The 19,117-nt window shown below is 41.9% G+C and overlaps 2 protein-coding genes across 2 annotated transcripts; both read right to left on the reverse strand.

The window, feature by feature from the left end:
• Positions 1-431: 431 nt before the first annotated feature.
• Positions 432-12,465, reverse strand: ap4e1 (adaptor related protein complex 4 subunit epsilon 1). Its single transcript, XM_030775671.1, has 21 exons — positions 12,300-12,465; positions 12,052-12,123; positions 11,589-11,712; positions 11,309-11,382; positions 10,925-11,046; positions 10,565-10,724; positions 10,061-10,227; positions 9,615-9,688; positions 9,392-9,514; positions 9,166-9,275; positions 8,698-8,837; positions 8,315-8,427; positions 7,898-8,016; positions 6,662-6,964; positions 6,115-6,226; positions 3,814-3,952; positions 3,390-3,642; positions 2,455-3,132; positions 1,890-2,080; positions 912-1,072; positions 432-614 (listed from the first exon to the last, which is right to left on the reverse strand). The coding sequence occupies exons 1-21, from the start codon at positions 12,438-12,440 to the stop codon at positions 454-456; spliced, it is 3,537 nt and encodes a 1,178-aa protein (XP_030631531.1). The 5' UTR covers positions 12,441-12,465; the 3' UTR covers positions 432-453.
• Positions 12,466-14,229: 1,764 nt separating this feature from the next.
• gnb5a (guanine nucleotide binding protein (G protein), beta 5a) lies at positions 14,230-18,759 on the reverse strand. The gene is made up of 11 exons (XM_030774919.1): positions 18,648-18,759; positions 17,953-18,089; positions 17,617-17,658; positions 17,331-17,407; positions 16,943-17,075; positions 15,991-16,134; positions 15,629-15,720; positions 15,305-15,353; positions 15,115-15,211; positions 14,743-14,909; positions 14,230-14,241 (listed from the first exon to the last, which is right to left on the reverse strand). The coding sequence occupies exons 1-11, from the start codon at positions 18,757-18,759 to the stop codon at positions 14,230-14,232; spliced, it is 1,062 nt and encodes a 353-aa protein (XP_030630779.1).
• Between the last annotated feature and the right edge of the window lie 358 nt (positions 18,760-19,117).

The following is a 19,117-nucleotide window of genomic DNA, read 5'->3' on the forward strand; positions in this document are numbered from 1 at the left end:
GTGTACGTGGGCTGAGTAAGGCCCTTGATCTAGAGACATACTCGGTCACTCTCAAGCAAAATGTGTAAGAATAAAAGGCAACTGCAAATTGCACATATCAAATCAATAAATATGTATTTAATACATGTGAGCTTGTAGTGAGACAACACCTTTGCCTAACATTTCAATAAAAATAGAAAGTTGAAAAAAAAAAATAAAAATAAAAAAATAAAAATAAGACAAGCAGTGCATTCTGAGGACACACAAATTCATGTGTATTGCTTTCAGTCAGTCAGTCATTGCTTAAAAGGGTGTATTGTCCAAATACATGTGTGTTATAGGACAGGGTAACAGCCACTACTGCCCAGGAGGGATCCTGTCTCCAGCCCTCCCCCCATCCCCCATCCCCCATCCCCTCCCCCAAACCACCAGCTGTCTGGTTTCCTGCTGCTAGAAATGGAGGTTTCTGGAAGCTCAGTGCTCGAGTAGGGCTTTCTGGCAATAGTACAATACGCAGTCTGGGAGACCGGGCAGAGAAGAACGCAGCCACACAGCCAGCGAGTCACCATGGATACGACAGTGCAGCAGGCAGGGGGCACCCTGGAGCAGGCGACAGGCGACGATGCCCTCCGAACCTGATGAGGGGAGGTACAAGAGTGAGAGAAAAGTTAGAGAGAAAGAAAAGTGAGAGAGAGAGAGAGAGGGAGAGGGAGAGGGAGAGGGAGAGGGAGAGAGAACAATCACAAATGGCACAAGAAAAGGGGGTTATTCAAAATTTACCTTTAAAATGTATGTTTAACCAGTAACACAGTACAGACCCTCACTCACTCCCTTTGAAGGTGAGAAAAATGGGGAATGACTAAATATACAAATAACTAAAATAAAAAGTGATAAAAATTCCACAGTATTGCATTTAAAACAGATTCTCTTACCTATGATGTCCACTATGTGCAGCTGGAGTGTCTCTTTCAGGGCGTCAAGTGTAGTTACGAGGGGGTCTCTGTCGCCTTTTAAGAGTTTAAGGTTCTGTTTGACGTCATGAGAAAAGGACAACCATAATTTCCCATACTCCTCTGTGGTGATCACCAAAGGCCTACGAACACAAGACATGAGGTCACAGCTAACAGAAATTCAGCCAGGAACAACTGATGAACATACCTACAAGTTTTTTGTTAAGAAAAGTTGAATGCAACTGCGGCTCAAATACCCAAAACCCAAAACAACTGAAAAACATTTTGTACATCCCATTTTCCCTGTCGGTCCAATTTTAATACGTTGTCTGATTCTTCTATCATTGGCTCACAGCTGATAAGAAACTCTATCGTGTAAGTGACCCCATACTGCATGCACATTAAAAGGAACAGAGGGGTGTTACAGATTTAGATGTTATGTGCAATGTGAAACGTTCCTGACTCACATGATGAGAATTTATGTAAAATTTATGTAAAAGAATTTATTGTGTAATTTTAAACTGATCAGCATAAACAGCTGTTAACCCGACGATATCTGATTCTTTTGAGCTTTATTTGTTTTTGTGTAATTTATTAAGTTTGGACTGACTTGTGTTATTTTGACAAACACGCGTTAGTTTGCTCAGTGGGGTCAACTGTTTCAAGACAAGGGCTTAGTCAGTCAAGAAAGCATCTGTAGGCAATGAAACAAACACAAAAGTGAATAAAAACTGGCATGAAATCGGCATTTTGTCAAACTAGCTCTCTGACAGCAGACAGCAGTAAGAGGATGTCTACATAAGATGCTACAGATAAGCTCAACCCACAGGATGGAGCAAAACAGGGATGTGTAAACTATGAGAAGTCTAAATCTGTGGATTCCATTCTGTTCCAGAAAGAGTAGTTCATAGGCACGACTGTCTATTCAGAAAACAGTTGAGCGGTAAATGTGGACAGTACCTGATGAAGTCAGCCAGCGACAGCTTGCTGGAGAACGGCAGTGTTTGTGTGTGACCAGGCCCTGCTTGGTAAGACACTGTCCCTGTCATTTCCACCTGTGTGTGTGCACCATCCATGACCAGAGTGTATCGACACACTGATGTACCCAGTCCATCAAGTGTGTCTATTACATTACCTCTGAGACTGGCCACCTGTAACGACACACACATATACACACACACACACACATATACATGCACACACAGTGAAAGAGAAAGAGGGAAAGAGAGGGAGAGAGAGAGAGGCAGATTTGAAATACACACTTGTTCATGAGTACATTGTGAAGAATTGGTATTAGACAACAGTTACTGAGCTGCTTGTCTTGTCTTGATATAACATGACTTATCAGTCCTGTCCCATCATACAAGACTCTCTAACATCCCATATGCCAATCCAATCCTATCCTCCAAGCATCCCATTCCATCCTCTTTGTCTTTTTATCAATAATCATACACATATCCACAACATGAACAGATTCTCCTATACAGTTAAAGCCCATTTTAAACCTTTTTAAACCTTTACATACCTCTAACTGCTCACAGTTCAGTTGGACAGCTATTTCTTGGATGGGTGTTTCCCCAGAATTGGACAGAAATATAACTAAGACAAGGGCGTCGTCTCTGTAGACATGGCAAGAGGAGAGGAGCAGGCTTTGGTCTGCTGCCAGTGTGTTAATGTTGGAGTGGGGAAGGTCTCTCAGGTCAGCAGGCAGCAGTAAGAGGGGACTGGTCTCCATGTGTGTGTCAGAACCAGACGAGAGTAGGTCACCACTGTCATCCTGAGACCAGTCCTTGGGTTGGTCAGACCACATGGTGGGCTGGACTATCACCATATCACTATTCATTATCAAAGACCCCTGTTTTGTCCTGTGTGCAGTCACTGATGTAATGTCATTTTCAGTTTGTGTTGGCTCCTCCTCCTCTTCTTCTGCTTCTTCACCTTCAAACGTGCCATTGGTTGGAATGAAACTCTGAGTCTTGGTTTCACTGGAACCATTGGCTGTAGTGACTCTGGGGGTGTGGCTAGTGTTTGGTTGGGGCAGAACTGGCTCCTCCTCCAGTAGGCTGCCATAGAGAAAACTGTCCACAGTGCTGCGGGAGGAGTGGGAGGAGTCAGATTTCTCACTGGTGACAGATGATGATGTGGATACCTGCGTTCGGGGTTTCCTCCTGAACCTCTGAGATGGAGTTTCACTTTTTCCCATCTATTTGAGTCGAGAGACAGAGAAGTTTACATTCACAGCAAAAGAAAACATATCAGAAGGATATTACATGCAAGTCAAAGGTAAGGCAAAAAGAAAGATCAGCAATTCCACTCCAATTGCCCCTCTCCTAGTCTACACATCAATTAATCATTAATACTTTTTCGTAGTGATGGCTTCTTTTGCCATCAAAACAAAATGATTAATTATCTATTATGGCAAGCTGATACAACACATGGACCAAAAGGATGTAAACTAACCAGAGACGTGGCGTTGTGGGAACCTAGGCCGACGAATAAAGAGGAGGCCAGTTGCTGTTTTTCTTTGTCCTGTTCTACGGGTTCAGTGTGAGCCATGGAACTCTTGTCACTGGCGCCACCCTGCTGGCTGGAAGACTGCACTGCACTGCTGGCCTCCTCTACGGGGGCAGACTCCTCTGGCACCTCCCTGTGGGGAAGATATCCCTCTTTCCCCCAGACTCTCTTCACCCCCTCTAGGTTTAGCTTGCTCGAGCTGAAAATGAAAGACCATAAAGAACCTCTTAATACAACACAACATCAGTATATATGTTGAGAGAGCTTTAAGGTCATTGTCTGACGTAAACAGAAGTGAGAATGCACAGGCCAAATTACCACAGTATGTGATAGTGAGACAGAGTGTGTTGGGAATGGAGATGGTTCATACCCAGCTTTGTTTGATGGCTCTGTGCTGTTCCCAGACTGCCCTGAGCTCATGGACAGGAGGGTGGGGGATTGTCTGTCTGTGAGGCTGCAGGACGACAGACTGACCGGCAGGGAAAGGCCGTAAGGTTCCAGAGACAATGCTGAGAAAACATAAAACATAAACCAGTCTCAGATGATTGTGTGATGAATTTTCAATCAAATATTAATCAGTGCCTTTAAACTAGCATTTTACCACTGAATTATAAACTGAGATGTAATAAAACCAATTAATTAATCTGTCCAGTATCAATAAGTCTACACAAATCTGAAATGCACCTCCACATTTCTATTACACTGCCAAATATTATAGTAATGTCATTTTGGATTATGTGAGGTATTATGTGTGGTATTTTTATCAGAATGTGTATTAGTTTGGTCTTCTCTAAAACTATGCTAAGTAATATGTGTTTAAGGACACTGTGCATCTTGTGAAATTGTGTGTAAAACTGTGGTGTTTTAGATGATTTGAGAGGGCAGACTGATATTTTAGATGATTTGAGAGGGCAGACTGTGGTGTTTTGGGTGATTTGAGAGGGCAGACTGATATTTTAGATGATTTGAGAGGGTAGACTGTGGTGTTGTGGATGGTTTGAGAGGGCAGACTGTGGTGTTTTAGATGATTTGAGAGGGCAGACTGTGGTGTTTTAGATGATTTGAGAGGGCAGACTGTGGTGTTGTGGATGATTTGAGAGGGCAGACTGTGGTGTTGTGGATGATTTGAGAGGGCAGACTGTGGTGTTTTGGATGATTTGAGAGGGCAGACTGTGGTGTTGTGGATGATTTGAGAGGGCAGACTGTGGTGTTTTGGATGATTTGAGAGGGCAGACTGTGGTGTTTTAGATGATTTGAGAGGGCAGACTGTGGTGTTGTGCATGACTTGAGAGGGCAGACTGTGGTGTTGTGGATGATTTGAGAGGGCAGACTGTGGTATTTTGGATGATTTGAGAGGGCAGACTGTGGTGTTTTGGATGATTTGAGAGGGCAGACTGTGGTGTTTTGGATGATTTGAGAGGGCAGACTGTGGTGTTTTGGATGATTTGAGAGGGCAGACTGTGGTGTTTTAGATGGTTTGAGAGGGCAGACTGTGGTGTTGTGGATGATTTGAGAGGGCAGACTGTGGTGTTTTGGATGATTTGAGAGGGCAGACTGTGGTGTTTTGGATGATTTGAGAGGGCAGACTGTGGTATTTTAGATGATTTGAGAGGGCAGACTGTGGTGTTTTGGATGATTTGGGAGGGCAGACTGTGGTGTTTTGGGTGATTTGAGAGGGCAGACTGTGGTGTTTTAGATGATTTGAGAGGGCAGACTCTGGTGTTGTGGATGAATTGAGAGGGCAGACTGTGGTATTTTAGATGATTTGAGATGGCAGACTGGTGTTTTGGATGATTTGAGAGGGCAGACTGTGGTGTTTTAGATGATTTGAGAGGGCAGACTGTGGTATTTTAGATGATTTGAGAGGGCAGACTGTGGTATTTTAGATGATTTGAGATGGCAGACTGGTGTTTTGGATGATTTGAGAGGGCAGACTGTGGTGTTTTGGATGGTTTGAGAGGGCAGACTGTGGTGTTTTGGATGATTTGAGAGGGCAGACTGTGGTGTTTTGGATGATTTGAGAGGGCAGACTGTGGTATTTTAGATGATTTGAGAGGGCAGACTGTGGTGTTGTGGATGATTTGAGAGGGCAGACTGTGGTGTTTTGGGTGATTTGAGAGGGCAGACTGTGGTGTTTTGGGTGATTTGAGAAGGCAGACTGTGGTGTTTTGGATGATTTGAGAGGGCAGACTGTGGTGTTTTGGATGATTTGAGAGGGCAGACTGTGGTGTTGTGGATGATTTGAGAGGGCAGACTGTGGTGTTTTGGATGATTTGAGAGGGCAGACTGTGGTGTTTTGGGTGATTTGAGAGGGCAGACTGTGGTGTTTTGGATGATTTGAGAGGGCAGACTGTGGTGTTGTGGATGGTTTAAGAGGGCAGACTGTGGTGTTGTGGATGATTTGAGAGGGCAGACTGTGGTGTTTTAGATGATTTGAGGGGGCAGACTGTGGTGTTGTGGATGATTTGAGAGGGCAGACTGTGGTGTTTTGGGTGATTTGAGAGGGCAGACTGTGGTGTTTTGGGTGATTTGAGAGGGCAGACCGTGGTGTTTTGGATGGTTTGAGAGGGCAGACTGTGGTGTTTTGGATGATTTGAGAGGGCAGACTGTGGTGTTTTGGATGATTTGAGAGGGCAGACTGTGGTGTTTTGGATGATTTGAGAGGGCAAACCTTTCTCCTGGCACTGCTCCTGTTGCCTCTGATGAGGCGGTTTGTACGGTGCTGCTCCAGCAGCCAGAGCCTCTGCCACAAAGCCGTCCAGGAAAGACAGAGATGAGTCCACCTGGAGAACACACACACACACATATATATATATATATATATATATATATACACATATACAAATACACACACACAAATGCACACATACACATATACACACAAATACAAACACACTAATGAAATCAATACTGGTGTACACAAATCAGAAGGATTACAAATTAAAAGAAAAAAAAGTTCAGGAGAGTTGGTGTTTGTGTAGGCATAGTACTGTGGCTGATTTTCAGGGTGTGAGACACCCACAGTCCCACTTAGTGATGACTATTTTAGTCATCGTGATACACACCTTTGAGCTAATGTGCCTTACTGTTTTTATCAAACCTCTAATACAGGTACATTTATCATCTGCATTCAAAAGATGTCGAAAACAGATCATCTTTGTATGTAGACACTAAATTCTCAAGACTAGCTGATGCAGTTTGGGCTGGTGTTCCTCTACCTCCAGACCGTCCCAGGTGGTGGCAAGGGGCAGTGTCCGGGTTCGGAGATCCTTGTCCAGGCTCAGACACAGCAGCTCCTGGGCCTGCTGACGGAGCAGAGGATCCAGGGATGAGCCCCACCTCTCCACCAGCTCCTGCGCCATTTCATCAGCACCAGGACCCTCACATAACTTCATCAGGGAACTTAGGACCCAGCATCGGGTTTCCGTGGTAACGCCCTTCCGATCCAACAGCTTCATCAAGAGCTGTCTGACCTCCTGAACATCCAACCCCTCCTTCAGGTGTGAGTACTCGCCCAAAACCTGAGCAAGCACAAAAAAAGAATTTAAAATTTAGTGGTAGCGTTTTTACTTCTTTCTAAATATGGTCATGAAGTATCACATTTTGGGTGAACTCATTATTACATTTTACTCTTTGAATATGCTGCTAATCTCTAAGCTATCTTCAACCTTCTACCAACCTAATACTCTACTGAGGCAGTTTGGTGCGATAAATACTACACTGCCTTGCCAAAAAAAAGTCGCACACTCTAATATTTTGTTGGGCCGCCTTTAGCTTTGATTACGGCGCATTCGCCGTGGCATTGTTTCGACAACTTTTTTCAACGTCACAACATTTATTTCCGTCCAGAGTTGCATTCGTTTTTGGCCGACATCTTGAAGATGGGGGAGTTGAACCACTCTGTAAAGTCTTCTCCATCATATCCCAAAGATTTCCAGTGGGGTTAAGGTCAGGACTCTGTTGTGGCCAATTCATGTGTGAAAATTCCTCATGCTCCCTGAACCACTCTTTCACAATTTCAGTCTGATGAATCTTGGCATTGTCATCCTGGAATACGCCCATGCCATCAGGGAAGAAAAAATCCATTGATGGGATAACCTTACCATTCAGTAAATTCAGGTACTCAGCTGACTTCATTGTATTGCCACATAACGTTGCTGAGGCCAGACCTGAGCAGTTGAAGCAACCCCAGATCATAACACTGCCTCCAGAGGCTCCAAGTCCTAACGGCAACTTTTTTTTTGGCCAGGCAATGTATATAAAAACATAGATAAGAAATACCTACCAGCATCATAACACAACACAGACAGCAACACAAATCATTCCATCTCACTGAGAACAGGGATTCAAAAAAATTTGTGTAAAACTGAGCCCCATAGCACTAATCACTATAGCAGTTAATCACGATGTCTGATGAGTCTGAAATCAGTTGGGAGCAGAGTGTAAAGACCCACCCAACTGATGATTTGCAGAAAGCGTTGAGGCAAGTGGGCGGAGTCTTTTTGCAGCACAGCCAGATACGAGTCCACAGCATAGAGCCTCAACTGCCTGCTTTCCTCTGCGCTCTCACAGCCTGGCAAACACAAACACACAGACACACACATACACAAACACACAGACACACACACACACACAAACACACAGACACACACACACACACACACACACAAACACACACACACACACACACACACACACACACACACACATACACAGAGCTTTTACATCCAAACATTAGCAAAAGGGACTTATGCACAAATGCACACATGCGTGCGCAAACACACTCTCTCAAAGATTCACACCACTCATTCCTAAGAAAAAACAAGAGAAGTAAATAAGAGCCATATACTGTGTCCTATGATGGGTGTTACCTTCTGCTAAGAGCCTGAGGAAGCTGTTTGGGATGTCAGGTTGCATCATGTCCCCTCCAAAGGAAAACACTTCATTCATCGTCTGGATAAACCACTCATTGTCCGGCGCATACGTATAACAGCAGGTATAGGAACACAACTACATATGCAAACATATTGGACATGTAACTAAACACTCAAGCAATAAAAGAATGATTACGTTTTAAGTAGCAAATACTCAAAAATGAATCTCTTTGCCTTCTGCAAACACTGACATCATTTAGTGTAAAACATGCATGCAGTTTAACACTGATATAATAAAGAGCTCCAGATGAATTGTCTTGCAGCGTATTGTAAGTCATGTGGTACTGCAATCACAGGTTAACCTATAGTCAAAAGGATATTTCTCTGCCAGCTCTGCAACTTTCCCAACGAGATCGACAATGGTGTAGTCATCATTACTCAGCTTGAGGAAACCAAGCATCTTTTCCACAATAACGGTCACGTTTTGGGTGTTGGTGATCCGGAAGAGCAGCTCTAAAGTCTGGGGGAAGATCAAAGAACAGTGGTTACACATTAATTAACAGATCAACTGATCAGTCTATAATGTTCTTCTCACTACTCTTCCATGGAACAACAGAACCGTGAAGAGTTACACCCAATGTTCTGCCCGCAGCTGCCGAATATGTATAAAAGTTAACATGAGCAATTCTGTATGCGCTGTCCTAACTTAGAAAGACAGAAACACTTCACTGTACATGAACAATGCTCATTTTTGCCCTTGGAAAAATACTGCAGAACACAATCTGGTCAAACAATGCAATCTACTCTGCATTGTAGAACCGCACTGCGTTGGTTAAGCACTGGTGTACCTCCTTTTTAATGATGAGGTCAGGATGGTCCAGACATTCAATAATAGTCATCTGGTGTTGTAAGGCCAGGTTAGCATCCTGCTGGACCACGTAGGTGAGGGCTTTCAGCCCTAACACGTAAACAAAAACATAAACAACATAAAACATCAACCGAGAGCCTTTTAGATTTAACAGTGTTGAATATCTCATAAGAATCACTATCAGAAAAGGCATGAACGGGTCTTACCCAGATATTTAAGGTTGATCTTGGGAGATAAGACAAAGTTTCCGATGCATTTGGCCGCTTTTTCACACAGTTCCGATTTAGGGTAGATGGAGTAAATGGCCTTTACACACTCATACAGAATGGCTGCAGAAGACATTGAACATCAGAGCAGACCTGAGGTTTGTAATATGTTGATGATAATAATAATATGTTGAAAACAGTATGAGACTCATATTTCACTCACCGTACGTGATATTATGATTCATTTCTGCTCTTCGCAGTGACTCGTCTAAAACGTCATACATCAGTTCACTAGTGCTGCGTAAAGCAGAAGATTGATATCATATGACTGTTGGTTTCACTGTGTTAAGACAGCAAATTTGATTAGCTTGCTTGCTATGATTGTAATGATTACTGATAGTGTATGGAAACCTGCATTCAAACCACCATCAAACTAATAAGCAGGGATGAGCTGAAAGCAAACTGTTTTTCCTAACTTCCAATTAGCCAAGATGACTTTACAACAAAACTGGGATGTTTCACAGAGGCAGCAGATGAGTTAACTGATCAAACACTCTCAAAGTGTTTCTTGGGTCGGATTCACTGTCACCGAAATGTCCATTTTCCTGGGAACAAGGCTGTTTGAAAGTGGGCTGAAGCCTGGGTGAAATCAGGTGAGTCTGTCCATACCTCTGGTCCTCTCTGCCAAGCAGACCGAGGATTCGCAGCAGCTGAATTTGGAGCCAAGGGGCCGGAACACTATGATAGTTGAAGTCTATGGGAAGTTTCCCCCCAACAACCTGCTTCAAGATAGTCACAAAACTGCCTGTCAGTTCCTTGTACATGTCTGGACTCTCCTGGAGAGAGGAGAGAAAGGTGGGAGGGAGAACATATAGAAAAAGAGAAAGAAAGGCAGATGATTAGAGAATTCAAACAATACAGTATTTGGAGTGCAAACCTGAGTTAAATATATATTTGAGGGTTCTGAGTGACTGTTCAAATTAAAATGACATTACAGTTCTTCCCTTGAAAGAACTAAACCACAACAAGTCATAATTACGAAAGAGAGCAATGATGAATCCCACAACATGAAACGCTAATAACATTTCTGACAAATGAAAGACCCATTGGGACCCCAATGGGACAAAACAATATCAAACTGTTGGAAAAACATTTTATTAAGACAGAGGAAACCTTGATCAACTGCAGGTAGATGTGCAAGGAGGCCGTCATGACACCAGGATCTTTATCACAAAGGGCTTTCCGGAACTTGGCGTGAATATGCTGGACCTGATTGGGAGCAATCAGATAGAATTTGTACAAGGCCAGGACTGCTTTCCGTCGGATAATCTCCCTGTAAGAAGCAAAGAGACCGCGAATTTCCATTTGTTCAATATTTGAAGACTTCAGTTTTCACTGGAGTGCAGTGCTCTACGGAGTAGTGAATGTAGCATTTCATGTTGCTAGGTGATGTAAAAATAGTTTGTATTGATTTGTCTGTGCACACAGCACAGTATTAAAGTAGGACATCATCTGGAGCGCAGAGAAACTTACTTTGGATGTGTTAGCTTTTCCTCAACCACTGGAAGTATGGCAGGTATCATGTCCTTGGGGAACACTTGACTGACGACAGTTAAAGCCATGCAAACCTCAATGAGATTTGAGCTCTGAAGGTCCTACAAATGAGAAAAATACAAATGCTGTGTGGCATGTGATGTTCTGTGCAACATATAACATTTTAATGTAATAAGTTACATTTTCAATAGTCACGCAAACAAGTTAAAAAAAAAAAAAAAAGTTCTTGCACAGCCCTTTGTAAAATGATCCAAAACTAGCTGGATTATGAATCTTGTCTTTGACAATAATCAGCAAGGTCACAGAAACAAGCAAAATCAGCTTCTTGATGCTGACTGCGAGCAAATCTGAAATGTAACTGACCTTTAACACTGTATTAACAAGCAGCAGCAGAAGATCATGGCTTTCGTTGAGAAATAATGATACCGCAAGGTAGCCTGGATACACATAAACATAACAGGATTAGGTAAAGCATTTAGAATCCATTTCCAATCAGTTTCCATGCACAGTTTAATTTAATTTTCTGGTGAATAGGTCTCTCTGAATGCTATAAAAAAGTTAAACGAAGCAAATGCCATGATGTGGTATATTAGCTTGGACCTGATTGAAGCAGATGTGTAATGAATTATGAGAGTGGACATACCCACTCTCTTCTCAAGTACAGTGCCCTGCTGGGCAAGTTTGATGGCATGGATGTACGTGAAGGAGGCCTCATATCCCAACATCTCACAGTAGATGGCTCTCACCATCGCCTCCCTCATCTGTTTCTACAGTGACAGCCAATGCATAACACAACACATGTTCTCACCAATGCCTCATCCCAAACTAATCCATCTGGTCTTTAACTCAAATCTGAGATCACGACTGAATAAGAATCATTGGTATTAACATAACTCCAAACCACTATCTAGTCAGATGAATGCTGTGTCTGGTGCACTTCTACAACAAATACAGTCATTGTGAATTCTTCTAGAAACAACAAGGGGAAGGGAACGAGGAACAATTTAGGGTTGTATCTATGAGAAAATGTGTCTCCTACATATTACGGCAGAGCTAAGCATACTTGTGTCCCAAGTCTGACAGAAAGAGCTAAAAACGAAACTCACCATGGTAGTGTTTGGTGAAGAAACCTGCTCTTTAAGAGCTGCCAGTTCCCGTTTAATGAGTTTCTCTTCTTCCTGCGAGACGACCGAGTAAAAGACAAAATTAAGCCGGGACCGCGAACCTTATTATGAAATACAATCCAGCTGAACAGCCAAGGAGTTCCCAAGTTAGCTTTTTAGCGTTCCGGTAAAGATACAGGAATCCAAAGTGTTAAACAAGGCCAAAGTAAACCCTATAAATATAAACTCACATGTTTAGACGTCAGTTCAGTGATGTTTCGTATCAAACTGCCTAATTTAGAGGTAGAGGAGAGTTTCCCAGCTCCTGGTTGAGAATCTAGCGATAGCAGACTCGGAAGAGCACTGAGTGTCTTCTCAACAACATCACTCATGGCAGCTTTTAAGGCACTAATTATCAGAAAGTTTGTTATTTCGACAAAACCCGGAAGAGGATCCTAGTTCAGTGTCAGTCATACGGAAAATAAACCCACTAATCAAAACGAGACATGACTGTGGGACCAATGTTTACATTATAGGGATTACAGTCAGCCATCATTTGACGCTGCAAATTGGAGCCCTACAACTCTCATTTCCCGTTTCGCTTCCTCAGTGGTAGCACCAGGAATGATCACATATCTATAGCGCCACCTGCTGGACTAGCGACTATAATTCAACAAGAGAAACTCCAAAGGTATAGGAACATTGTGGTATTGCTTTATTTGTAAAGGCAGCCACTGCATTTAACCCATCCTAACACCAGTGAGCACAAACACTATGAGCTCCAGGTCTTTTTGCCAGTGCCTTGGTCAGGGTCACTGACAGGAGTACTAACATCATGTCGTTGCGGTGGGAGGAAACCAAAGGAAACCCATGCAAACACGGGGAGAACATGCAAATTCCGGCCGGGATTCAAACCCTTCTTGCTGTGAGGAAACAGTATTAACCACTGAGGCATGGGTAATCTGATCTGACATCAGTAAATCATCTTTATAATTTATCTATATTTGGTATCGATTCATAATTATGATGTGGTAGTGTCAGAGTTGTTCAATGACATGAGGAGGCGCTGTCAGACTAATATTTCTTATTACATTTGCTCTTGCATCTGGAAAGGGAGGAAAAACTCCTTATTTTTTTTTCCAGTGAAAATCTGAGGTGCAGGAAAGAACCCAGTGATGTGATTTAATTAGTTCAGTGGTTTCAATACAACATAAGACAGCTTGAATATAACAAAGCAATCATCAATATTTAAAATCTATTTATTAGGATTTAATCATACTATAATTTATGCTGTGACTGGAATTGTATATACACTCTGCTACGGTAAAAGACAATGAATATAGTGCAATGATTAATGATCATTATTATTAGCGCAATATATGTGTGACAGTACAACTAAATATGTAATACCCATTGTGAAAATCTGAGCTGTGATATAGTTGCATATTTGATCAAAAACCTAGTTCTCAAGGTCTATCTCTTCTGGCTTAGAGGCTGACACTGAATGGAGAAACAAGTCAATCTCAAATATACTTTCAATGGCAAAATGTGGTTACACAGATTAATAATTTAAAAACAACAAAAAAAGACAAAACAAAACAAAACAAAAAATACACTTATCACAGATTAAAGTGTCCAGATATTTCGCCCCTAATCTTCTTTCATGCACATCTTTGCTCTCGTTTTCCTCTATCCATCTGACATTTTAAAATTCTTGCAAGTAGCACAAATGAAATGTGTATAGTATTTCCAGATACAATTGTGGTTTAGATATGATTAGATATTACATTGTTACAATTCCTGAATATAACTGTAGAAGAATTTTTCATATATGTGAATTCAGATGTTTGTGTGAGACGTATTCTTGTTGAAGAAGTGATTGTAAAAATCCAGTGGTATTAATCACACTATACAGAGGACAAACAGTACTTTTTTTTCTTTTTTATAACCAGAATCCTTACACTGCACCCACTGAACCAGTGTGTTAGGACAAAACAATAGGACTGTTCTCAGGCACAGAGCTACCTGTCTGTGTTTCTAAGCCTACAACACAGTACAGTCCTTTCTCTATACACTACTGCTGTACTCCATACGAACAACACGCAGACTCTGTAGTAAATGTGAAACTTCTGGATGACATGGCTAAACAGTGGCTAACACAAAATTCACTTGGTCCCATCCTCAGGCCCAGATCTATAGAGAAGAATGACAAAGAAAACAAGAGATACAATCAAAAACTTAGTTTGCTATATTTCTTGCTGCTCAATGACCAGCTTCAAAAATTTCTACTGACTGAGGGGAAAATGCACTGAAATCTTAGATGTTAAATTGTTTTATCCGATAATAAAACCTGGTTGTAGTTTTCAACCATTTAAAATTATCATGTGGATGTCATGTATTATTATTCTCTGCATTGACTCAAAGCACTGACTATGAATTTGAGAATGATGAATTCCCTGGCTTGTGGTCTCTGTTTAACAAAGTAATGGGCTGCAATGAGGAATTTACAGATTATGCTTTACATCATAGCAGAGAATATCATATTAAGTGTATCATACCAGGTTTCAAAAGTGGCCATTTGACATAACTGGAAAGACTGAAACTAAAAATACTGACACATTACAGACAATTTGACACAAAAGAAACAGAGGTATATTTGATAGAGCTAAGTGTTTTTGCTCTGTCCTCTCCTACCCGCAGAGTGTGATCCCAGGAGCCTGAGCAGAATGCCGTGCCATCTGGGGACACACGCAGTGTGCTGACCCGGTTCTCATGGCCAAACAGAATGGACACCCTGGTTCCCTTCAGAACGTCCCACACATTAATGGTGTAATCATTGTAGCCCCCGAAGAGAAGTCGGCCTACAAAACACCATAAAATTGATCATAAAATGATCAGACCACACGTTAAATAACGATGAACTGATGAGACCGGAATATCCAAAAAAAAAAACATACATCGCCACGTACAGTAACAAGTCTTATATTTAAGTTATCAGTAAAAACAAATTGTGTTTATTTTCTGTTAAAGCAGGAGAAAAAAAATAACATGCTGTTCATCTCTTACCACTGAGAGAAAAGTCCACGCTTGACGCACCAAATATGATGCTCTCTTTAGAATAGATAGCTACCTCTCTGTCTGCCCTCAGGTCGTACAGACGACACTAGGGGAAAAGAAACAGGATGTTAAAGAGCACTGTGGTATTTAATGAGATTGTGAATTTTTGGATACTAAAGGGAGAGAAGAGAAGGCTTACAGTGGCATCGTCAGAGCCGGAGGCAAACGCATCTCCACTGGGATAATATCTGTAGTAATAAACCCCAAACACATAAATCAACTCAAACATTACAGCAAATAGTTTTCAACATACTGCCTCTCTGTGTGCTGCTGCACATTCCTGATTATGTAATATTTTAATAGCAATAGCAATATAAACAAAATATTGTTTATTCATAATAGAAACAGTGCATTGGCAGAAAGGCTGTCAAAAACTACAGTAAAACCAATTACAGAGACTCCATTAGAGAGTGTAATAGTCAGTGGGGTCTTGATGAAAGAAAAGGGCCATAAAAGCACTCACCGGACACTGTTTATATCTGATTCGTGGGTTTCAAAGGACTGGACACACTGCCCCGAGCGCATGTCCCACACGTTGGCTTTCTTGTCACAGCCCTGAAAGGCATACAAAAGACGACACTTAAAGTTGTGTGCAAACAGTATCTTGCATGTGAATGTATTTGCGCATGTATAAAGATGAGCCACAGTATCTTCAAAACATCAGTAGATTCAAGGACACAACAAACATGTAGCTGCTGAAGAGAGGGCGAGAGCGCGCCCAGATAGAGAGACAGAACAGCTTACAGTAATTACGGTGTCCTGTTCATTCTGGCATTGCACACGGCGACACAGAAATTTCCATAGCTGAGAATTCTCTGTACTCACCCCTGAGACAAAGGTGTTGCCCGTCTCTGAGGGGGCCAAGTCCAGACAAAGCACATCTGCCGCGTGGCCATGGAAACTCTGCAGCAGCTGTCCGCTCTCCACGTCCCACAGTGCACATGTCCCGTCTCCGCTCGACGTGAGAATCTGTGACAAGTCACATTCAGAAATCAGGAACCCATTAGCTCCATATTCTATTCCTTTGCTGTGTGAACATGTATAACTCTTGTTACAACTGTTGGTATACAGCACAGTGCGAATGAACTTGAATAATATGACAGAGATCTATCAATATACGGTTTTGGAATTTCCAGAATGCATAACGTTTAAAAGGAGAGTTGACTTGCTATTCCAAACATTCTGTGTGCCTGCTCATGATAAAAGCTTATTGTTGTATGAACTCTATCTTATTTCATTGGAGCAATCTAGCAGCTCTTTTTGACTTAGAGAATTATATGTACGCTTGAAGAATCCATTCTGTCCGCAGGGAGAAACCAGCTTTTCGACATGTTTCTCATTATGTGCAAGGTAATCATTCAATCTGACAGTGGGTGTGTAAAATACCTGCTGCCCTATTACAGACAGAGATTGAAATATGGACTATAAATAGCATCTCTCAAATGGGCTGCACCAACTCATGTGACCAGTAACTTCAAGAGGGCCTGGGTAGACTATAATCAATTATTAAAGACCATAGGTTATTTCCTTCACAGAGACATTATAATCAGTGCTCTCCTCTTTAGAATTCCAAGAGAATGCAGAGGAGGAAGCAAATGGATGAGAAATGACTCATCCAATAGCGCTGTCAATGTACTGTTAAAATATTTTCATATTCAGTACAGACTACAATATACTGTTACTTTTAAAAGTGTGCTCTTAGTAGATCGCTTCTATTCTTTTTTTTTTTTTTTTTTTGCTTTAAGACACTATTTCATCACATTTTGAAACAGCATACCTGCATGTCTGAGTTGGTGAAACTGCAGGCTGACAAGTAGTTGGTGTGCATTGCCACAGATTTCTTCTTAGCTGCAAGGTTCTCATTCTTATCCAAGGACAAGGGGTAGACTGAGCACTTGTTATCCAGTCCACTGGATGAAAAGAAACCAAAACAAAACAAACATGCATCAACATTTTATACATTACATTAGGATTAATCATAAATAAACCAATTCAAAAATAACTAAGACGCTGACAACATAACATCTGAAATAAAGAGGTCTTGGAGGCTTTCACTAAGAGTAATTTGGTTCAGATTTGAAACATAATAAGGAGCATTCTTCCTGCCAGCAAACCACTTGATAAAACCATGGCCATCAAGACCATTGGCAGCTCTTGCCACTTACCCACAGGCCACTGCACACCCAGAGGGGGCATAGGCACACGCCATTACCCACGTACACGGCATGGTCACAGCATGTTCCTACAGAACAGGAGTAATCAGGAGAAGGCGAGCACCACAAATGCTAAATACTCAAAAATGCCCATTGTATGTACATAGACGCTTTAAACATAGTTTTGAAATATTTACAATTTTGAGCTTTTCGGTAAGTTACATCAACCTATATGGTAATGAGCATTTAATGTAAATTTTGAATAAAATGAATGTCGACGCAAGATGTAAATATTTACCTTATTGGTGGTAAATGCATCCCAAACAATCACCTTTCCATCCTAAATTGGAAAAAGTGTATTTACTAGTACATTTTTGCTGTTGGTATCTGAGACTATTAGCGTTAATAATGAGATGTAACGTTTTATACATTAAAATAATAACTCATTAGCTGTGACTTCATTAGCTGAGACTTCAATTTCAACTGCGCCCCCCCCCCCCCCCCCCCCATCCCCAAATCAGAACCACGGACAGCGACTGAAATAGACCCGCTAGACCGCTAAACGCCCAATTTTAGTAAACCAGCAGGACGCATCCCTAGGTTTAGGCCCTCGCGGAGGTTTACAGCACTTTACCTGTGATGAACTCACGATCCTCCTTTTGTCTTTACACCAGTCCATGCAGAGAACTTTATTCCCATGTCCTTTCAGGGTTCTTCGTGTCTTCATGACGAATTGGCCCAGTGCCTCCACCTTCTCTGCCACTTGATGTACTGTTGGTGTGACCGCAGTAATGTTAAAATAATGATGTTTATGAATATAACTTTGAAGCCCATGTGTGGTGGACAGACGGGTGTTTTCAACTTAAAGCCTGCATATTTCTCTGTCGCCCAAAATAAAAGGGGGGGGGGGTCAAGAAGTCTGTATCAACGTTTCGTACTAGTATCACGTAATATGTATATACAGAAAACGTCTCATAATTCTGAGGTAAGGACATTTTTAATCGGTATTTCTTTAAAGAGCGAGAAAACTGCTCGAGCAATGCCCTTAATATCAAGTGAGGTGGAACAAATTCACATCGGAAGTATGAATTAATACCGCCACCATCATAATCCAAACTACATCGAATCACGTTCTCTAGCATAACAGAGATCAGTGCGATTCAAGAATTAGAAAGCCGCACTGATACAGAAAACTCCAAAATGTCGCCAATACCGAATAACAACGATATATGCCATCTGAGGGCTGTTAAACAATGTTATCTCTCTAATCTCGTGCCGCTAAGTGACAGAACGGTTGATATGGGGAGGCCCTTCATCCTCCACACTTACATTCGACATCATGCAGCTTTGCTCTTTCCTCCTCTAGCTTTGTCTTCAGGGTCTCCGATTCCGTTTTCAAAGACGCTAAAGTCTCGTTGGGCTGCACCTCCTGTGCAGCCATTTTAACGAAAAAAGATTCGGGTCGCCGCAATAAATCGTAGTGTTTTTCTATTTACAGCCACTAAGAGAGGCTGCGTATAATGGTTAACAGCTGATGCATCTGGAGTGACGTCACGAGGAAAATGCTCTGTCCAGCACCAGACTGACTGAACCGCTGTGGCGCTAAAGGCCCTCAGGGCATTCCTCAAGGAGCAGCGAAATACCTTTTAAATGGCAATAATCGATAGTTGACTACTCAAAGCAAAGAGGGTGAGGCAAAAAGGATCCGAAACACTTCCTGAGCACATATTCTTCAAACGTCTTAGAAAAAACACCACTGCCAAACCGTTTGTTGGTGCTCTCCAATCATTTGATGTCAC

Source organism: Chanos chanos, chromosome 5, assembly GCF_902362185.1.
Source record: "Chanos chanos chromosome 5, fChaCha1.1, whole genome shotgun sequence".
In the NCBI taxonomy this organism is placed as follows: Eukaryota; Metazoa; Chordata; class Actinopteri; order Gonorynchiformes; family Chanidae; genus Chanos; species Chanos chanos.

Excerpts from the sequence above, each read along its gene's own strand:
- ap4e1 (XM_030775671.1), bottom strand. The coding sequence starts at position 12,440 with ATGAGTGATGTTGTTGAGAAGACACTCAGTGCTCTTCCGAGTCTGCTA. Across the intron at positions 9,515-9,614 it reads GAATCATAATATCACGTACG|CCATTCTGTATGAGTGTGTA; the intron begins GTGAGTGAAATA and ends TGTCTTCTGCAG. Across the intron at positions 3,133-3,389 it reads CCCACAACGCCACGTCTCTG|ATGGGAAAAAGTGAAACTCC; the intron begins GTTAGTTTACAT and ends CGACTCAAATAG.
- gnb5a (XM_030774919.1), bottom strand. The coding sequence starts at position 18,759 with ATGGCTGCACAGGAGGTGCAGCCCAACGAGACTTTAGCGTCTTTGAAA. Across the intron at positions 15,354-15,628 it reads TCAGATATAAACAGTGTCCG|ATATTATCCCAGTGGAGATG; the intron begins GTGAGTGCTTTT and ends TTATTACTACAG. Across the intron at positions 14,910-15,114 it reads CGTGGACTTTTCTCTCAGTG|GCCGACTTCTCTTCGGGGGC; the intron begins GTAAGAGATGAA and ends GGTGTTTTGTAG.